The sequence below is a fragment of the Monodon monoceros genome, unplaced genomic scaffold, assembly GCF_005190385.1.
Source record: "Monodon monoceros isolate NGI ecotype Baffin Bay Population unplaced genomic scaffold, NGI_Narwhal_1 Contig174_ctg1, whole genome shotgun sequence".
Taxonomy (NCBI): Eukaryota; Metazoa; Chordata; class Mammalia; order Artiodactyla; family Monodontidae; genus Monodon; species Monodon monoceros.
The window spans coordinates 1,445,135-1,463,360 of record NW_021697627.1 but is presented as its reverse complement, the minus strand read 5'-3'; the positions used below and the strand labels follow the sequence as shown (position 1 = coordinate 1,463,360).

General features: G+C 45.6%; 1 protein-coding gene across 1 annotated transcript; it reads left to right on the top strand.

The window, feature by feature from the left end:
- The first annotated feature begins 1,420 nt into the window (after positions 1-1,420).
- Positions 1,421-17,463, top strand: LOC114892458 (ubiquitin-like modifier-activating enzyme 1). The gene is given in 26 exon segments (XM_029217456.1): positions 1,421-2,484; positions 2,613-2,671; positions 2,775-2,943; positions 3,038-3,172; positions 3,814-3,920; positions 4,152-4,242; positions 4,358-4,490; positions 6,342-6,401; positions 6,404-6,435; positions 6,515-6,661; positions 6,785-6,961; positions 7,081-7,185; positions 7,276-7,356; positions 7,688-7,843; positions 10,274-10,439; positions 10,562-10,758; positions 12,411-12,475; positions 12,697-12,892; positions 13,554-13,628; positions 13,752-13,938; positions 15,702-15,790; positions 16,002-16,094; positions 16,218-16,409; positions 16,706-16,807; positions 16,912-17,012; positions 17,171-17,463. Coding segments are annotated over 26 exon segments (3,246 nt in total). The 5' UTR covers positions 1,421-2,367; the 3' UTR covers positions 17,385-17,463.
- Positions 17,464-18,226: the final 763 nt, after the last annotated feature.

Genomic DNA, 18,226 nt, shown 5'->3' with positions numbered 1-18,226 from the left:
TTTAGTGTCTAGTGCATAGACAGCATTGCTGTAAACTTTTTACACAATAGTGAGTATTCATTTTATCTTATTTCCATGTACATAATATTTCAAATTTCATAACATATTGACCATATCAGGTGGCTGCTGTTATCACAGTTGTATAGAAGAGGACAGTGAGGCATTGGTCCCTAGTCACTTATTAAGTTCAAGAGTGAGTAATGCAAATCAGAGCGCTCAGGTGGCAGAGTAGAAATTTTAAATGCTTAAAATATGTGCTGTTAAAAAGAATCATAAGCAGTTCCGGGAAACTTTAGCACCCGTTTGCTTTCATATGCCTCTGTTGCAAGTCTCTTTCGGCACGGACTTCCACTCAGGAAGTCCCTTAACACCTAGTGTCTTGTGTAATTCGAGAACAAATGTCTTGACTTCTCTAGCTTGCTGTCTTCCCTCAGAGTGATTCAGCGATGTAACTATGCGTGTTTCAGTTTATACCCATTTTACTGAACGCAGCCACTAGGTGGAGCTGTCTTCCTCCTGCCGTCAGCACACGGCAGAACTCAGTAATGAGTCACCCAAGGGCTGCTGACGTCACCAGTGATTCACTACCGGTGCGACGGCGAGTAGGACCAAACTTTTTGTTTGGGCTTCCGGCTCAGCGGCCGCCATTTTGTGTCGGCGGTTGAGGTAAAGGAGGCGTGGTCAGCGGAAGAGGGTAAGGCTGCGGCGGCCGCAGCTCTCCTCCAGCCAGCCGGCGGGGGAGTAGGAGTAAAAAGAGGGCGGCGGCCGGTCTTGGTTTCGGCTCCACATGGAGTTGGCGGCGGAGCGACCCTGGGAACGGGCATTTGTAACAAACGGCCTTTCTCGGCACCTCTCCCCGGGCAGGCTTTTCGGGAGGGTCTTGGAGGTGGCTTACTGGGCTGGAGAGGCGGCATAGGGGCGGATGCTGGGGCGGGGCCGATGTTGCTCTGTCATGCCTGTGTTCTGAAATCTGACCTCAGGGCTCCAGAGGCCCAGTTCCTACCTTTAGAGTCTCGGGTCCAGCAATTCTAGCCAAGAACCTTATTCCCTCACAGGTCTAGCTTGTTATAGCACCAGATTCAATATTCCCAGTCAGTGTATTACATTGAAGACCTTAAACCAAAATTACTGTCCTCACAGCTTCCAAGAGGAACCGGAGCTCTGACAATGTCTGTTTCCCTCTCATTTCCCTAAAAGAGACCTTTCTCTAACATCTTTACTCACACTTCACTCCCTATTTTCCTCCTCCTAATCACCTTTCAGAGCTAAAAAAGTACAACACTATGGAATACCACAGACCCTGGCTCGTTCTCAGAGACCCCTTCCTCACATCTCACCCTGGTAGTCTCATCTGTCAGAGATCACTCTGTATGCAGCATTTCTACTTAAAAAAAATTATATATATATATATATATATATAGTTTTAGCATTTCCCTTTAAAGACCTGCCATTGAAGACCTTCCTTCCTATGGCATCTTCAAGAAGTGCCCCTACACCCAGCATTTCTACTTAGTCGTCGACCTTCCCAAACTCCCATTTTAGCATTTTCCATCAAAAACACCTCCGAATCCAGCTTTGTCCTTCACTAAAATGCTTTACTACTAACCCAATATCTGCTGTTAGAAAATACCCCCCTCTTCATCGTCTCAGAATTCTTTGCAGATAATCCCAAGTATCTTCCCTCAGAAGCTCCCGGGGGCCCAGATACCAGGTAGGAATTCTTCAGATACATAATCTGGCAGACATCCTTTCCTGCACCAGTATTTGATAGACCCTTTCAAATTTTGGTTCTCACCACCCCTATCAGAGACTCACGTTCACAGTCTTGCCCAGGGCTCTACCTGTGCATTCAAAAGCAAACAGTTTTCCCACCTTCTTTTAAGATCCTGTTACTCCACATCTTGCCTTATAGTCTCCCCTAGGGCCTTTCCAGTTGCCAATATCTTCATTCACAAGCCCTCAACTTCTGCTTTCAGCCTCATAGGCCCCTATATCGTTATCATACAACCCCTCCCCCAGCACACTTCCATCATACTAGATGCCCTTCTCAGCATCTGTTCAGCCTGCATGGTGCTCTGCATCATTAGTCACAGAAGCCCAGCCAGACTTCTCAATCTAGCCAGTGTCTGCTCACTCAGTCTTTTAGTCTGTTATCTTCCTGAAACTTTTTATCCTCCATTCCTAGGGAAAAGCAACTGTCTGAGCTCAGTCTCCTCTTTCCTCCCTCTCAGAGTAGCTCTAGTACCTAGCGTGTCTTCATGTTTCCGTTCTTGAAATGAGGATGCTAGTACTTAAGTCTTTCTCTCCACCAGAGTTACCGCTAACAAAAGAGAAAAGCCTCCCCGTATCTGGCTCCTTTGTCTAAAGATGTGCACTTTGCCACTATCGAAGAAACGTTGTATGTCTGGGCCTGATCCAAAAGCAAGTTCTGATTGCCCTTCTGCGTGTTCTGTAATGTTCAGAGTGCCATCAGACCCGACCAACGTGAGTGTCTTTTCCCTAAATCTTGGAGGTGGGATGGTATTGTGGTTGGTGGGAAAGTACCTCTTAATTTAAGCGTTTTTTTTTTTTTTTTGCTGTCTTGCTGAAACTCTTTTCTCCTCCATTCCTAGGGAATGCCAAAAACAGGCCGTGCAACAGACATAGATGAGGGTCTTTACTCCCGGCAGCTGTGAGTATGGCTGAGCCTGGGAATGTGAAGCAGGAGGAGGGCACAGAGAGGATAGAGTTGTGTGGGCCAAGCCCTGAACTAGAGTCTCCTTCAAATCTGGCAGGTATGTCCTGGGCCATGAGGCTATGAAGCATCTCCAGACTTCCACTGTGCTGGTGTCGGGCCTTCGGGGCCTAGGGGTGGAGATTGCAAAGAACATCATCCTTGGTGGGGTCAAAGCTGTCACCCTCCATGACCAGGGCACTGCCCAGTGGGCTGACCTCTCATCCCAGGTACCTGTTCCTGGATCCCTTCCCCTTGCCCAAGCACCAAACCCCCTGGTGTCTGCATTCACTTCACTTCTTTCCTTCTTGTACCTCCTTGTAGTTCTACCTAAGGGAGGAGGACATCGGTAAGAACCGGGCTGAGGCATCACAGCCCCGCCTTGCTGAACTCAACAGCTATGTGCCCGTCACCACCTACACTGGGACCCTTGTTGATGACTTCCTTAGTGGTTTCCAGGTACTTTGCAGCATCACCCTGCCTCCTGACTTACACTCTCAGATCCTTTTCCTGGTTGGTTTGCTCAGTATTTATTTAATGGACCAGCCCTGTGGGTGCTTGCCCTGGGGTTTCCCAGAGAACCTGGGCACTGGGACTCCTGATGCAGCAGTAGGAACTTACCCTGGTGAATAAGGAAGGGAATTCAAAGATTCCCTACAAATCATCGCTGAGCAGGCTTTGCTTTGTTCTGTTTTGTTTTATTTGAGAATTGAAGCAGATGAGTGTAGGATTTGGGGATAAACCCAAACTTTAACTGGGAGCAGACTGTGACTCGTCGTTTGACTCCCAGGACATGCAGGGTTGTAGGCAGGCAGGAATGGGTGTTTTTCAAATAAGTGAATTAGTTGGTCTTCAAATTCCATCCTCCTAATACTGCTTTACTTTTCTTGTCATAGTGTGGGGTTTCATATTTCCCTTCATTGAGTTTTACCCTCACTGAGTATGACACAGATACTTTGTAAATATTTGTAGAAAAGGTCTGAACCAGTAAGCTTTAGTCCTGACATTCTGCCAAGCCCTGGCCTGCCTTTCTCCTTTATGTTCTTATTTCCCTTCACCCCAATGCCAGTCCCTTTGCATGAGCGTCCTTCTTGTTACAGGTGGCGGTCCTTACCAGCTCTCCTTTGGAGGACCAGCTGCGGGTGGGTGAGTTTTGTCACAGCTGTGGAATCAAGCTGGTCGTGGCAGACACTCGGGGTCTGTTTGGGTGAGTGCCTGCTTCTGCCTTTACCCCCAACTCCTCCCAGGCCCAGGCTAAGACCCCCTGGCTCCCAGTGCCGTAATGCTACGCTCAGCCCACCAGGTTTTCCATTCTCCATATTCACCTCTCCCCAGTTGGCACGAGCACTGATTGCGGGCAGTGATGGCTAAGCTTTCTTAGGAAGCATTGACTATGTCTAAGGGTCTCAGGCACCAGTCCTGTTGTGTCCTTTTACAGGCAGTTGTTCTGTGACTTTGGAGAGGAGATGATCCTGACGGATTCCAATGGGGAGCAGCCTCTCAGTGCTATGATTTCTATGGGTACCAAGGTAAGGAGATTGGCCCCAGGTGTTCTGGCAGGCATGTGGGTAGCCATAGTCCTCCTTTATGCTCCTGGTACCCTGATCCTACCTCTGAGGCTTTCTTTACTTCTCTTCCAACCAGGACAACCCTGGTGTTGTAACCTGCCTGGATGAGGCCCGACACGGGTTTGAGAGCGGTGACTTCGTCTCCTTCACGGAAGTTCAGGGCATGAATGAACTCAATGGCATCTCTCCCCTAGAGATCGAAGTCCTGGGTATGCCAAGACTGGGGGGGCAAGAAATGGTTGCCCAGATCAAAGAGAGAATTGTCCCTGTGGTGTGGGCTGACCCACAGCCCAAGTGGTGACACATATCTGTAGTCTTGACTTGTACCAAAGTCCAAGAGGAGGTGCCTCTCTGAAATCTGACTTGGGACTTAGAAGAGATGTGTCCAGGCGGCCTTAATAAAGACATGTGAACTGAGCTACAGGCAGAAAAGGTTTATACCACTAGTATTTGATTCCATTATTATTTTTTGGCCCATTGACTATATCTCTTTCTTTCTTTAAACCGTATAGTATAACAATCTGTAAGTAATACTTCATCACCGCACATATTAAAGAAAAACTTACAACAAATTATTTCCACTTTCTGGTTCACCATTTGCTCTCGTCGTATATTTTGTGTATGCCATAAACTTCTCAATACATTATTTTTGACTTCACAGTTACATTGTTGAAAAGATTTAAGAAAGTTTATTTTTACCCACATAATCACATTTTCCAGTATACTTTTCTGTGGCTCTAGATTTGCATCTGATGCCATGTTTCTTCTGCCAAAGAAAGCCTTTAACATATGTTGTGGAATGGGGTCTACTGGTGGTGATTCTTTTAGCTTTTTAATGCTTGAAATCTCATTTTGCCTGTGTTTTTGAAAGATGTTTTTACGGAGTGTAGCGTTTTAGATTTCATTGCTTTAAAGATACTGCTCTATTGTCTCTCCTGCCTTATTTTCCACAGGAAGTCTGCCATTCTTATCCTTGTTTTTCTGTATCTAATGTGCTTATTTTCTCTATCACTGATCTTAATCAATGGGATTATGATATACATTAGTATAGTTTTCTCCATGTCTCTTTTGCAGTTTATTAAATTTATATTAACTATGGGTTTATAGTTTTATCAAATTGGGAAAATTTCTGGCCATAATTTTTTTTGAAAATATTACTTTCGCAGCTCACTGCCACCCCATTATCTCTTTCCAGAACTCGAATTACATGTATATTAAGCCACTTGACTCTTGTCTTTTTCTCCCACTCTTTGTTGTATTTCAGATAGTTTCTTCTACTTTGTTAAATCTCCTGATTTTTTCTTGTGTGTTAATTTTGTTAATCACATCTGTTATGTAAAAGCACTGGTCAAGAACATTAAAACAACTATTATAAATATATTTCACATGTCAAAGAAATTCCCAACAAAGGGGTGGGCCGAAAGAGTTTTTGAAGAAATAATGGCCAAAAATTTACAAATTTGATGAAAACTAAAGCCACAGATCCGTGTTCTGGTAAGTTTTGATGGATGGAAGGTAATTGTGAATGTTAGTTTTTTGGAGTTGCGTTTTGTGTTCCTTTAATATTTTTGAGTTCTAGAGAAATTATGTAGCTGCCATTGGATCCTTTCAGGGCTTACTTCTTTTTCTCTAGAGTGGCATTTAGACATAGGGTACCTGTGCTGTCTGAAGAAATCAGCATTGTGTTTTTTATGATGTGCTATACCTTATTTATATTTCTTAGTTGAAGGATAGTTGATTTAATGTTTAATGTTGTGTTACTTTTTGCTTTACAGCAAAGTGACTCAGTTATCTATATATACATTCTTTTTCATATTCTTTTCCATGATGGTTTATCTCAGGATACTGAACAGAGTTCCGTGTGCTCTACAGTAGGACCTTGTTGTTTATCCATTCTGTATATAATCACTTACATCTGTTAACTCCAAACTCCCACTGTATGAGGGAGGGGGTTGGGGGAGGAAGGGAGTGGGAGGTTTTCCCATTCCTGTTTTGATAGTGCTGTTGGTCTTGGGAGGGAATGAATTGACAGATAACCCTTCATTCTGTTCATCCCCCAGGTCCCTACACCTTTAGTATCTGTGATACCTCCAATTTCTCTGACTATGTCTGTGGAGGCGTTGTCAGGTCAAAGTAACTAAGGAGATAAGCTTTGTGAGTATGAGCAGGAGGGTGTGCTGTAGGGTTCTCTACGTTTTTTACTTTTTTCATTCTGATATCTTGCTCTCCACAGAAATCCTTGCCCACTTCACTGGCAGAGCCAGACTTCGTGATAACAGATTTTGCCAAGTATTCTCGCCCTCCTCAGCTGCACGTTGGCTTCCAGGCCCTGCACCAGTTCTGTGCCCAGCATGGCCAGCCCCCTCGGCCCCACAATGAGGTAGATGGGTGGGCAAGCCAGCCAGGTCCTTGAACCAAAGCTCCACTACGCCTCTTCATCTATTTAGTTTTTCTGCTTCTCCCTCTCCCCACAGTGGTGTGATTGTTCTTTTTCTCCTTCCAGGAGGATGCAAGAGAACTGGTGACCCTAGCACAGGCTGTGAATGCTCAAGCTCTGCCAGCAGTGCAGCAAAAGAGTCTGGATGAAGACCTCATCCGGAAGCTGGCTTATGTGGCTGCTGGGGATCTGGCACCCATAAATTCCTTCATTGGGGGCGTGGCTGCCCAGGAGGTTATGAAGGTCAGTGCGAGTGGAGAAGGACAGTGCTGGGAGTGGGCCAGGTTCCTTCCTGGCCCTGCTGCTTGCTGTCCAGCTCTGATTAACCAGTGATCACTTCCTCTTTCTTACCCCCTCCTCAGGCGTGCTCTGGAAAGTTTATGCCTGTTATGCAGTGGCTGTACTTTGATGCCGTTGAGTGTCTCCCTGAGGACCAAGAGGCCTTTACAGAGCACATGTGCCTTCCAGTATGTGATTGGGGCCCATGGAGAAGGCATTATTGTGGTTCTTTTTAAGGTGCCTTTTCTCTAACCCTCTCTTCCCTTCACATGACTCAGTGCCAGAACCGTTATGATGGGCAGGTGGCTGTATTTGGCTCGGGCCTGCAAGAGAAGCTGGGCAAGCAGAGATACTTCTTGGTGAGAGATCCTTTTGGTCAAAAGCTACCTTTATGTCCCCTAGCTTCTGGCCACCTCTTCTGGAGTCTCCTCTTGGCTTACAAGGGAGGGTGTTTGGTTGTACCCTCATCTCATCCCTTTCTCCATTTTCTTCATACCAGGTCCTTTATTCCCCGGTCTTGTGCCTCTTTCCTTAGATGACCATGAATTTTTATGGCCCTGGGACTTAAGTATGCAGTAGTACATCCTCTTACCCCTCTTGCCATCTCCAGAGAGAGTGAGGACCGATGAGTGGCTTTGTTAGGCCAGTGACCCTAACCATCTTCTGCCTCTCTTCTTGGCCACCTCCCAGGTGGGTGCAGGGGCCGTTGGCTGTGAGCTGCTCAAGAACTTTGCCATGATTGGGCTAGGCTGCGGGGAGGGCGGGGCAGTCACCATTACAGACATGGACACCATAGAAAAATCCAATCTGAATCGACAGTTTCTGTTCCGGCCTTGGGATATCAGGGTGAGTGGAATGGACATGGTAAGTGGTTGAGCTTTGTTTCTCTTTTCTCCTGCCTTTTTCTTGTTATCTGTCTTATTGCCTTAGGACTTTTGTGTGTGTGTGGTACGCAGGCCTCTCACTGCTGTGACCTCTCCCGCTGTGGAGCACAGGCTATGGACACTCAGGCTCAGCGGCCATGGCTCACGGGCCCAGCCGCTCTGCGGCATGTGGGATCTTCCCAGACCGGGGCACGAACCCGTGTCCCCTGCGTCGGCAGGCGGACTCTCAACCACTGCACCACCTGGGAAGCCCGCCTTAGGACGTTTTTGTTTCTCTCTTTCCTTCAGTTCTTCCCTTATTTCTTTTTCTCTACCTTTCAGTCTTTCTTCCAGCAGATGTTTATTGAGAACTTATGACATCTTTCATTTGTGAGTTTACACCTGTCCCCACCCACGTTTTTGCCTTTGGTTTTTGGTTACGGCTAATGTGGAACTATAGAAGCTAGGTTATAGAGGGATCTATCTGGGAAGTCTTCTGTAAAGCTGAGTGTTATTTTTGCCTGCCCAGTGTTTATCTTTCCTTTCATTTTGTCATGCAAATACTAGGTACTACTTAAGCAGTTAGAATATATAAGATAGCAAAAGAACGGTTTCTGCTTTTGTCTAGTGAGAAGACATAGTAAATGAGAGATTCTCAAATACAGTGGAGGCTGGCAGCACTCTTTCCTCAAGTCCAAAAGATTACAACTGTTTTAAGAATACTAAGACATGTCCTTTTTATCCTCATTTTATCAGGTGAAAGGGTAATTTTCCACTCTGCTCTAGGAGGCTGTCCCTAACCCAAAGACACAGTATTTTCCAAATGACCAGACCAATTCAAGATGATACAGAATTGTGCATTAACTACAAAACCATTCAAAATACAGAGAAAGACAGTGGCTATTGATGTGGATTCAGTATTTCACCTTGCAACTAAACTTTAAAGTACTATCACTTGTCAAGTTTTGATGTACTTTTCGAAAAATATCAACAGTCATCTGAAAATGTTATTGAAACATTTTTCTGTAAGGCTGGATATCCCTCACATCTTTCAAGCAAAACATGTAATAGATTAAAGGCAGTAGGTAATGAAAGTTCAGCTATCTTCTAAGATATTATGGAACTTAAATTTGCAAAACTGTAAATACAGTTTGACTCCTGTCATTAAAGTTTTGTATTGGAGATTTTTTCATAAAGTTTGTACTATATAATGGAATCATTCCATTTTTATTAATTAATTAATTTATTTTTGGCTGTGTTGGGTCTTTGTTTCTGTGTGAGGGCTTTCTCTAGTTGTGGCAAGCAGGGGCCACTCTTCATCGCGGTGCGCGGGCCTCTCACTACCGCGGCCTCTCTTGTTGCGGAGCACAGGCTCCAGACGCGCAGGCTCAGTAGTTGTGGGTCACGCGCCTAGTTGCTCCGCGGCATGTGGGATGCTCCCAGACCGGGGCTTGAACCCGAGTCCCCTGCATTAGCAGGCAGATTCTCAACCACTGCGCCACCTGGGAAGCCCCTCCATTTTTAAATGGAGTAATAATATTTTAACATTTTCTGAGTTTAAATGTCTAATGTAGGAAATCTTGATAGCTGTGCATCACATAAAAAAACAACAACGTCTTTTGAAGATCGTTATTTTGGACAACTGCTACAGCAACTAATAAATACAATAGCACAGTATGTGGTTAGAACATAAGTAGGTGAAAAATACTGTGTAGGGGCAAGAATGAAAAACAAGATAAAGAAGTGGAAGTGCCATGAGAGGGTGGTTTGCAGTGTGGTAAAGGAAATCCTCATTGGAAAGGTGGTATTTCCACAGAGAATTAAAGATGATATACGAGAAGAGGAAGAAATCTCAGGGAAGAGTATGCCAGGTGAAGGTAACAGTGTGAGCGAAACCCTGAGGTTGGAATATGCCTGCTGTGTTTAAGGAATAGAGACAGAGACAGACCGTGGTAAGAGAGAATGTTGTAAAAGTAATAGGGACCAGCTCATTTCACCCTTAGTGAAAGTGGGAATCAACAGAGGGTTTTGAGAAGGAGAGGAATGTGATCTGACTTGGACTTTCAGAGGATCCTTTTTGTTTTTGTAAGTTCAGAGGACCTTGGTTTTCTTTGGGTGAATGCACTCCAACTCTGGGTGCTAGTAACTAAAAACAACAATGGATGTTCGGTAGACAAAAGAACAGATACTCAAGCCATTGTCTCCTATTGTATCACTGTTTTCCTTTTTTATTCACCCCATTCCCCATTTGTCCCAGCCCAAGCTGTGTGGCATTTGTCATAGACCACAGAGCGTCCTGACCTCAGAGCCTAGGTCTTGTGCATCATTACGTAAATCAGTTTTCAGAACAGCTCCGTAAAGTTTTGTTGGGTGATTATATGAATGACAGTTCTGTTTCTCCATCCCTACCCAGAAATTGAAGTCTGATACAGCTGCTGCAGCTGTGAGCCAGATAAATCCGCACATCCGGGTGATGAGCCATCAGAACTGTGTGGGCCCTCACACAGAGCATGTGTATGATGATAACTTCTTTCAAAACCTGGATGGTGTGGCCAATGCCTTGGACAATGTGGATGCCCATGAGTTTTGGGGGTGGGTGAGGACGACGGGAGAGTAATGTGTGTGTTTTAGGGAGTGTGTGTCACCGTGTCCTATCCTGATGTTATTTTCCCCACCCTCACGTGCTGCAACTTTCTCACAGGCACGTATATGGACCGCTGCTGTGTGTACTACCGTAAGCCACTTCTGGAGTCAGGCACACTGGGTACCAAGGGTAATGTGCAAGTGGTTATCCCCTTCCTGACAGAGTCATACAGCTCCAGCCAGGAGCCTCCTGAGAAGTCCATCCGCATCTGCACACTGAAGAACTTCCCGAATGCCATCGAGCACACTTTGCAGGTGATCAGCCTTGCAGGGAGAAAGAGGTGGAACAGATAGGTACCTGGACAGTGTCTCAGATGCCAAACTCTTGTTATTCAGATGATGAAGCCTCAGTGTATGTAACATCTGCCCTCTCTTTAACTCTCCTTCACTCACTTTAAACCTAGCAGCCTAGGCTTTTCAAAATGATTTTTTTTAACTTGAAATTTTTATTTTGGAAACATACAGGGAAGTATTATTTATACCATGTAAAGTACTTTATGTAAGAAGTGTATATCTAAAAAGTGAGGGTATTTTTCTTTGTATACAGGATACTATTTTCTTGTTGAACAAAATTAACTTAATATCATCTCTGCTAGTTATTTAAATATCTCTAATATTAAGTCCATATTTAGGACAAATTTTCTAATTGTTTCCCAAAATATGTTTCATAGCTTGTCAGCATAGTTGTGTTTATATAGTACACATACATACAGAACAGCATACCTATCACGTAGATTGACAAAGTAAAAGCACCCCATTAACTGGCCCTCAGAACTTGGCCCTAATTACAGTCCCCTTTCAAACCACAAATAACCATCATTTTATCAAAATGATTCCTAATGCAGTCTTTGAGGCTATGTTTAGGAAGTATGGGAACAGGAAGAAAATGAGCAGTTACAGTTCAGTGTGTCACTTTTCCTTCCAGAATGGATGAGTTTATACTTGTGGACTCAGTTCAGTATGTGTCTTTCTCCCTGTCCATACATCCCGTGTTGGGGGGTGTGTGTGTGTGTGTGTTTGTGTGTGTGTGTGTGTGTGTAGATACAGAGAGATGGAGAGAGAAAGAGATGTGTTTGTGTGTTCATTTCTCTATATATAAAATCTGTACTAGGTTATGGTTCTATTACTGTGTTTCTCTCTACCCAGCATGCAGAAAGGCCAATAAAAAGGCTTTAAAATCAGATATACTACGTGCCCTTGGACTTAACCTCTTCATGCTTCAGATTCCTTATCTGTAAAATTGGAATGATAGTAGTAACTCTCACAGCACTTCTGTGAAGCATTTACACTCAATATGTCCTTGTGACTTTCAAAGTAAGCTTTAAATGTGTACATGTTTGCTTATTTCCTATTAACTCCATGAGGTGTAGTTTTACTGTTACAGTGTATGTTTTTGAAATGAGGATACACAAGTGAAGATATACCTGATGGTCACAAAACTGTGGCAGAGCTGGCATTTGAACCTGGATTTCCAGCATCAAGACGCTCCAGATCACTTCACCAGTGACTATTTATCGACCTCCTAATTCTCAGGGGGCAAACCTCTATCGTACTTGCTGCCCAGTCCCCAGAACCTGCATAGAGATCGTTCATGTTTTATTCTTGGTGTGAACTTTTTCTTTTATTGAGGCATGACATATCTAGGGTAAGGTGTACATCTTAATAAATTCTGCGTGAATGTACACTTGTGTGTTAACCTCTGCCCAGATTAAGATCATTGGTTTTTAAATTGAAGTGGTGGGGTTTTGACAAGTTTGAGGAGCCACATTGGGAGGGCTTCCTTCCTCTGTTCTCCCATAGCAGCCATGCTCTTCCTATTTGGTGTATTTCCTGATGGTGTTCCTAATGCCTACAGAAACTTATTTGTTCCCCATAACCCACGTAGTGTTTATTTGCTCTGACTGCAGTGGGCTCGGGATGAGTTTGAAGGTCTCTTCAAGCAGCCAGCCGAAAACGTCAACCAGTACCTAATGTGAGTAGGTCTGTCCAAATCCTTGCTCACCCTGTCTCCTGCCTGTCAGTCAGAGCATCCTGTAACCAGTGTAACACTTAGGACCTGGCCTACTTTTCGAATAAACTAATGATTCCTTGGGCCTTATAACTTTGGGAGTCAGCACTGACTTTTCATGGAGTTAAGCTCACTCTGGGATCACTGTGTAATTCTGAGTTTGTGTCCCCTCTAATTCTTGATAGAGATTCAACGTTTGTGGAGCAAACACTGCACCTGGCAGGCAGCCAACCCCTGGAGGTGCTGGAGGCTGTGCAGCGCAGCCTGGTGCTTCAGCGGCCATATACGTGGGCTGACGGTGTGACCTGGGCTTACTACCACTGGCACACCCAGTACTCCAACAACGTCAGGCAGCTGCTGCACAACTTTCCTCCGAACCTGGTATTACACTCTGGTGGGGTCCATTTGTCAGAATAGGCTTACTGGAAGCAGTTTGCTACACGCTTCTGACATGATTCATTGCAGTTAATCCAGTTGTGGCAAGCCCACCAAGTCCCAGAGATCTCATAAAATGATTAAGCGAGTGATTTTTGAGGTCAAAGACCTGTTCCTCCCGACCTCTCTCCTCTACCTGCCCATCCCTGTTCTCTCAAGCGAGATACTTGGTACCTGCTTCCCTTAGATATGAGAGGAGTCATTCCAGATTCCCAGTCAGGGCTATAGAGATTGTAGAAGAGAAGTTTTGGTGTTAAGAGCACAGGACCTAGGTGGGTTCAAGTCTCAGCTGCATTTGATATTGGGACTAATCATGTATTTCCTATCTGTACCTCAGTATCCTCACGTAGGACGTAGGAATAATGGTGACCTAATTTCATGAGAGTTTCATGAGGGCTAATTGATATTTACTAAGTTAATAAATTAATCATGTTAGTACATGCCTGGCAATCCATAAAAGTTTCATAAATAGCTCTGTGTCTGGCACAAAGTGAGTGCCCAGCGATATACTAAGTTGGGACTTCCGGGCTTGAAAATGAGGAGTCACAATTATCAGAAAGACCTCTCCTCTCAGGTCCCACTCCCCCCAGTCGTTCTGTTTTCCTAGCTTACAAGCTCAGGAGCCCCTTTCTGGTCTGGGCCTAAGCGCTGTCCACACCTGCTCATCTTTGATGTCAGCAATGTAAGTCTCCTCCCTCGGGTCTCCTACAGTCGGGTACAATGTGGGTACATGGATGGGAAGGAGGCTGCGGCTCCTTAGGTGAGTACTGATATGCTTACCCCTCCATACCTTGCCTTCTCTTAGCCCCTGCATCTGGACTACGTGATAGCTGCTGCCAACCTGTTTGCCCAGACCTATGGGCTGTGGGGCTCTCAGGACCGAGCTGCTGTGACCATACTCATTCAGTCTGCGCAAGTCCCTGCGTTCACCCCGAAGTCTGGTGTCAAGATCCACGTTTCTGACCAGGAGCTGCAGACCACTTCCTGTGTTGGTGAGGGTGTTTAAGTAGTTGGCCTAGAGCTAGCATCTACTTATCACCTGTCTATGCAAGCCTCCTCTGTACTTGTGTTCTGCCACTGGCTCTGCTCTGAGATCTCAGGCCTGAGATTTATCCACACTGTCCTTTGGTGCTTGCTTCTTCCAATTTAAAATAAGGCTGGTTGGTTGAGGCAAATTCTCTGATGCGCTACTATTTTGTTCTTCCCACTCTTTCTCTCTCAGGTGCACCAGCTGTCCATCTCTTTTCTGTGTGTGTGTGTGTTCGCTTTGTTTTGTTCTTTCCTCTGTTTCTTTTTGTGTTCATACGCAGGGACAAATGGATAGGATCTTTACCAGTAGTCTCTCTGCCTTGATTTCTTCCCTGGTTCATTTCATTATAGATCTCCTCATCCTCCTCCCCACCTTCCTTTGGTATGCTCTTTACCCTATTTTGTTAAATTTATTTATTTACTTATTTATTTTGGCCGTGTTGGGTCTTTGTTTCTGTGTGAGGGCTTTCTCTAGTTGCGGTGAGCGGGGGCCACCCTTCATCGCGGTGCGCGGGCCTCTCACTGTCGCGGCCTCCCTTGTTGCGGAGCACAGGCTCCAGACGCGCAGGCTCAGTAGTTGTGGCTCACGGGCCTGGTTGCTCCGCGGCATGTGGGCTCCTCCCAGACCAGGGCTCGAACCCGTGTCCCCTGCATTGGCAGGCAGATTCTCAACCAGTGTGCCACCAGGGAAGGCCTACCCTATTTTTAACCTCCATATATCTTTCCTCATCTCCCTCTCTAGGTAGCCCTCCTCATCTCTCCATCTATAACTACCCCCAACTCGAATTTCCCTCCCTCTCCCCTATCCTGTCTCATGCTCTGTAAGTCTTCCTCTACATTTTATCTTCTTTGTATATATGCTTCAATTTCTTCGTCTGTATATGTCTCCCCTCCTCATATATCTCCCGCATTTCCCTTCCCAAATAACTACTCTCTTATGTTCCTCTTCTTATATTTTCTTTATATATCTCCCTACGTGTCTCCCTTTCAGGTATTTTGTACTTTCTCATTCTCTGTACATTCTCTTAATCTTCACCTTTATTCTCCTTGGTCTCCCTCTTCAAATTTTCTCAGGTTTATCCCATTTCATATTACTCTCTTCTTTGCTGTCTGTGCATTTTCCCCCAGTGCCCCTTTCTGTATCTTTTATCCCTCTGTCTCCAGTTTTCCCTTATATCTTCCTTCATGTCTCCCCTTCTCTCTCTATGTCTTTCTCTTTCAGTTATGTTCTCGTTGACATCCTTTCTTTTAAAAAATTATGGTAAGAAACACAAAAGATTTACCATCTTAACCGTCTTTAAATATAGTAGACTTCCATTTTGTAAGGCTTAATATTTCATTGAATGGATTTTTAAGGCTTAATATTTCATTGGATGGATAGATCACGTTTTTCTATCCACTCATTCATCAGTGAACAACTTCTGTTGCTTTCACCTCTTACCTCTTATGATTAGTGCTGCTGTCTACATCCTTTCTTAGTGGCTTGATATGTTTCCATCAGTGTCTCTAGATATATCTCCATGTCCCACACACCTGTCTGCCTTTTTCTTTTCTGAGGTGTTTTCTGCCCTGTCTTTCCCCCTTCCTTTTACTCTTTCCCACGATGTCTCTCCTTTTCAAATCCTATCTCTGCCACACCCTGGACTCCTGCTTTCACCTCAGACCCTGTCCTGGGATCTAACATGTATCTAAGGACTAACATGTATTATGACCTCCCTTTCTGCAGGTGATAACCGCCTGCAGGAGCTCAAGGCCATGCTGCCCAGCCCAGAGAGCGTCCCTGGGTTCCAGATGTACCCCATCAACTTTGAGAAGGTGCTGTGATGGGGACCTTCAACAGCGTAGGAGGATGGGCTGAGCCATCCTAAGCTTTTGTGGGGATTACAGGCCTGCCACATGGCCCAATTATCTTTTGTGGTCTGGGCAGGTAATTGAGGTGAATATACCTCAGTCCCCAGTATCCAGGAAACCTGTTTTTCCTTTAACTCTGTCTCTCCTGTTCTTCCTCTGTCTCCACTCACAATAGGATGATGACAGCAACTTTCATATGGATTTCGTTGTGGCTGCATCCAATCTCCGGGCGGAGAACTATAACATTCCCCCTGCTGACCGGCATAAGGTAACAATAATCTAGACCTAAGCTTGCACCCTTTTCCAAGTTCGAGTCTGCCACATTTGACCTCTTCTGTAGACCTTGAACGTCTCTAACAACTATGTCTGCTCATCACCTTCTGCGTTACAGAGCAAATTGATTGCAGGGAAGATCATTCCAGCCATTGCCACAACCACAGCAGCTATAGTTGGCCTTGCATGTCTGGAGCTGTACAAGGTGGTGCAGGGACACCAACAGCTTGAGTCCTATAAGAACAGCTTCATCAACTTGGCCCTGCCCTTTTTCAGCTTCTCTGAGCCCCTTGCCCCACACCGTCACCAGGTAAGGGCTTGCTTTTACAGAAACCTTTGGTGTTGCCCATCAGTGAGTGATGCTGTGTGTGTGTGTGTGTGTGTGTGGTGTGTGTGTAGAGGTTGTGTGTATCTTATCTCCGTAGAACTGGCTCTGGTTTTCATCATGCCAGGTGAGAGGCTTTCTTTAATTTTGTGTATCCTTTGTTCATTGGTTGAACCTGTGCAAAGTAGGAATGGAACTGGCATGTTTGTAAAATAGGAGCATATGATCTGGGCTTGCTCCCGTTTTACTCTTTGTGCTTTACTCTGTGCTTTGTCCCACAGTACTATAACCAGCAGTGGACATTGTGGGATCGCTTTGAGGTACAGGGGCTGCAGCCTAATGGTGAAGAGATGACCCTCAAGCAGTTCCTTGACTACTTTAAGGTAAGGCCCTTTCACTCACTGCGCCTGCGGTGGTGGTTGCCCAGGTTACTGGTACTGTCCATCCCAGTGACACTGTTGCCCCTCCTCCTTTCCACCCTCTTCAGACAGAGCACAAGTTAGAGATCACCATGCTGTGCCAAGGTAGATCCATGCTCTACTCCTTTTTCATGACAGCAAGCAAGCTCAAGGAACGGTTGGATCAGCCGTGAGTTGGGCCAGTGGGCAAGCAGAAACAGGTCCTGCCTGGGGTGGGAAGCATCAGCTAGCTATGCGACTCATGTTCACTGTTCTCCTTACTTTAGTTGTCTCCGTAAGTCCTTTCCTTTCTTTCTACTTCCCTGACCCTCTTTTTCCTCACCCCAGGATGACAGCAATAGTGAGACGAGTATCAAAGCAAAAGCTGGGACGCCACATTCAAGCACTGGTGCTTGAGCTGTGCTGCAACGACGAGAGCGGTGAGGGTGTGGAGGTCCCCTATGTACGATACACCATTCGCCGATCCCCTCTACACCCATCTACCTCATTCTCAGTCAAGTCAATCTATTTCCGTTTCTCTCATAGCGGTGGCCAACACTGAGCCTTAAGTTCTTCTGAGAACTTTTTGTTGTTGTTGTTGCTGCTTTCTAATGTTTGGAGTTGGAATTCTTAATAAAGGGTTATTAATCCAAGTGTGTCATATCCTTCTTTGGTCAAAGGCCCGTACCCGGTTGTCTGTGAGAAAGACCAGCCTTTCTTTAGCTCTGTAGGTTCAGGTGATAATACAAAAAGCTCAGCCTCTCCTCACCAGCATGGAATTCGCCTCACATCCAAGCTTATGAGAAAAGATTAAATCCAACTGTTCTGGGAAATCATTGGTTTGCTATTTTTTCCTTTGTCCTCTCTGTTTAAAAAGAAATAGAGGGGGAGTTGAGGAAGATGGCGGAAGAGTAAGATGCGGAGATCACCTTCCTCCCCACAGATACACCAGAAATACATCTACACGTGACACAGCTCCTACAGAATACCTACTGAACGCTGGCAGAAGACCTCAGACATCCCAAAAGGCAGGAAACTCCCTGTGTACCTGGGTAGGGCCAAACAATAAAGAAAACACAGAGACAAAAGAATAGGGACGGAACCTGGGAAGGGGGCTGTGAAGAAGGAGATGTTTCCACACACTAGGAGCCCCTTCGCGGGCGGAGACTGCGTGTGGCGGAGCGGGGAGCTTCGGAGCCGTGGAGGAGAGCACAGCAAAGGGGTGCAGAGGGCAAAGCGGGGAGATTCCCGTACAGAGTATCGGTGCTGACTGGCACCAGCGTGAGCGGCTGGTCTGCTCACCCGCCCGGGTGGCTGGGGCTAGGAGCTGAGGCTTGGACTTCTGTGGGAGCGCAGGGAGGGGACTGGGGTTGGCGGCGTGAACACAGCCTGCAGGGGTTAGTG